The sequence below is a fragment of the Sinocyclocheilus anshuiensis genome, unplaced genomic scaffold (genome assembly GCF_001515605.1).
Source record: "Sinocyclocheilus anshuiensis isolate Anshui unplaced genomic scaffold, SAMN03320099.WGS_v1.1 scaffold2090, whole genome shotgun sequence".
NCBI classification, from domain to species: domain Eukaryota; kingdom Metazoa; phylum Chordata; class Actinopteri; order Cypriniformes; family Cyprinidae; genus Sinocyclocheilus; species Sinocyclocheilus anshuiensis.
Window position 1 is genome coordinate 1,494,160 of NW_015560626.1, and position 2,115 is coordinate 1,496,274.

The 2,115-nt window shown below is 34.8% G+C and overlaps 1 protein-coding gene and 1 long non-coding RNA gene across 4 annotated transcripts in view; one reads left to right on the top strand and one right to left on the bottom strand.

Annotated features, from left to right (window-relative positions):
* The window catches only part of LOC107681976 (uncharacterized), a 6,695-nt gene extending 6,314 nt beyond the window's left edge, over window positions 1–381 (bottom strand). Inside the window, exon 1 of the long non-coding RNA XR_001633323.1 lies at window positions 261–381. This is a non-coding gene — a long non-coding RNA (uncharacterized LOC107681976). The remainder of the gene's footprint in view (window positions 1–260) is intronic.
* Window positions 1–2,115, top strand: part of LOC107681974 (ATP-dependent 6-phosphofructokinase, muscle type-like) — a 17,591-nt gene that overhangs the window by 6,600 nt on the left and 8,876 nt on the right. The window contains exons 11-16 of one of the 3 annotated variants that reach the window (XM_016478369.1): window positions 563–627; window positions 724–787; window positions 990–1,136; window positions 1,678–1,748; window positions 1,832–1,919; window positions 2,043–2,108. The exons of 1 other annotated variant lie outside the window; for it this stretch is intronic. In XM_016478369.1, coding sequence (XP_016333855.1) covers window positions 563–627; window positions 724–787; window positions 990–1,136; window positions 1,678–1,748; window positions 1,832–1,919; window positions 2,043–2,108 — 501 coding nt within the window. The remainder of the gene's footprint in view (window positions 1–562; window positions 628–723; window positions 788–989; window positions 1,137–1,677; window positions 1,749–1,831; window positions 1,920–2,042; window positions 2,109–2,115) is intronic. One more of the 3 variants, XM_016478370.1, reaches the window with a different exon arrangement.

Consider the following 2,115-nt stretch of genomic DNA (forward strand, 5'->3'; position numbering starts at 1 on the left):
CCCCAACTGCTCCCCGGGCGCCACAGCATAAATGGCTGCCCACTGCTCCGGGTGTGTGTTCACGGTGTGTGTGTGTTCACTGCTGTGTGTGTGCACTAAGGATGGGTTAAATGCAGAGCACTAATTCCTAGTATGGGTAACCATACTTGGCCACATGTCACGTCACGTCACTTTATAAAAGGAGCTGCTTCTTCTTAGCTGACAAACGATAGGCATTTGAAAGTTTTGTTTCCTACTTTGGATTGTAGGTAAATACTCACCTCATTCAGTGCTCTGTTTTCTGTCTTATAAAAACATCCTGGTACGTATTTCGGTGTGCGAATCTGCTGCAAACGATTCAGTGTGTGAGTGAACTGTTCAAACGAATCAAACTGAATCGCGTTTAACCGCTCAAAATAGTAATTCATTCAAGAATCTGGCATCATTCGTTCTCATTTTAAACAGCTGACGCCCCCGACTATGATTTGCAACACTTGTTCTTTTTATTTTTTATTGTATTTATTGTATTTATATATTATATATTAAATATAATATTCATTAAATTTTTCTTTTCAACATATAGACCAAGGAGACCAAGGATGCAATGAATGAGGGTCGATTTGACGATGCTGTTAAGCTCAGGGGAAGGTATGTTTGGAAATATCATACTTTTTTTGTTATTAAAATAAACTTGTATAGTATCACTATTAAATTATTCAAACTCAAAAATGTCTGCCTGTGCAGGAGTTTTGAGAATAACTGGAACACATATAAGCTCCTGGCTCATGTGCGCCCCCCAGAGACAAAGGTGAGGAGATTCGGAAATAAAATTGAAAAAAAAAAGTAAAAAAAAAAAATTTTTGTATAAATTAAAAAAAAAGTAAAAAAAAAATAACAAATAATAATAACATTGAGTAGTACTTATAATTCATTACCTTTTTCTTATTTTTTATCTTTTTATTCTTATTTTTATCATGTGTTTCTTCTTTGTGTACCTTTTTCTTCATCAGAGTAACATTAATGTGGCTATTTTGAATGTGGGTGCTCCCTGTGCTGGCATGAACGCAGCTGTACGTGCAGCTGTCAGGATCGGCATCATCCAGGGTCACAACATGCTGGCTGTTCATGATGGCTTTGAAGGTCTGGCTGAGGAAAAGGTAAGCAGCATTGACCAATTGAGTACCGTTTCAAAGTTTGGGGTTCGGTAAAAAAAACAATTCTGGCCACCAAGGCTGAATTTATTTAATTAAAAATACAGTACAAACAGTAATGTTTTGAAATATTATTACAATTTAAAATATCTGATTTCTATTATAATATATTTTAAAATGTAAAGCAAAGTTGACTATTCAGCAGCTATTATTCCAGTGCCATTACTTCAGTGTTGCAGGATCATATAGAAATCCTAGTATTCTGATATACTGATTTTGTGCTCTTTTGTGCTATTAATATCTTATTAATATATTCTTGAAAACTTAAAGAATAGCATTTATTTGAAATACAGTAGATGTCTTTTACAGTCAATTTTGAACAATTTAATGTGTCCTTGCTGAATAAAACTAGTACTTTCTTTTAAAAAAATCTTACTGACCTTAAATTTGTAAATGGTGGCTATGTTATAAAATTTAATAAAAACTATTATGAGGACATTAAAGCCATTGTAGTGTTGTCATATTCTGTCTAACATAATGTTGTTAGATTGAGCCCATCACCTGGAACACTGTTGGAGACTGGACAGGGAAAGGTGGCTCTGAGTTGGGAACCAAAAGGTACTGGTCACTCCTGTAGATATTCTTCATCATCATTTATAGTTCTGCAATATTTAAAAAGTGAATCTCTTTTGTTTATGCAGAGTGTTACCTGGAAAGTACATGGAAGAGATCAGCTTGAATATTGCCAAGTACAATATTCATGCTCTGGTCATCATTGGGGGTTTTGAGGCAAGTGATGAAATGTAATGATATTATATACAATACAATGCCTATAATATACAATATAATGTCCTGTTCTGTTATCATTCTGTCCATATTCTGTTCAGGTCACATTAAAATTCCCCTTTTCAGGCATTTTCAGGTGCATTGGAGATGGTTCAAGGCAGAGGGAAATACGAAGAGCTGTGTATTCCCATGGTGATCA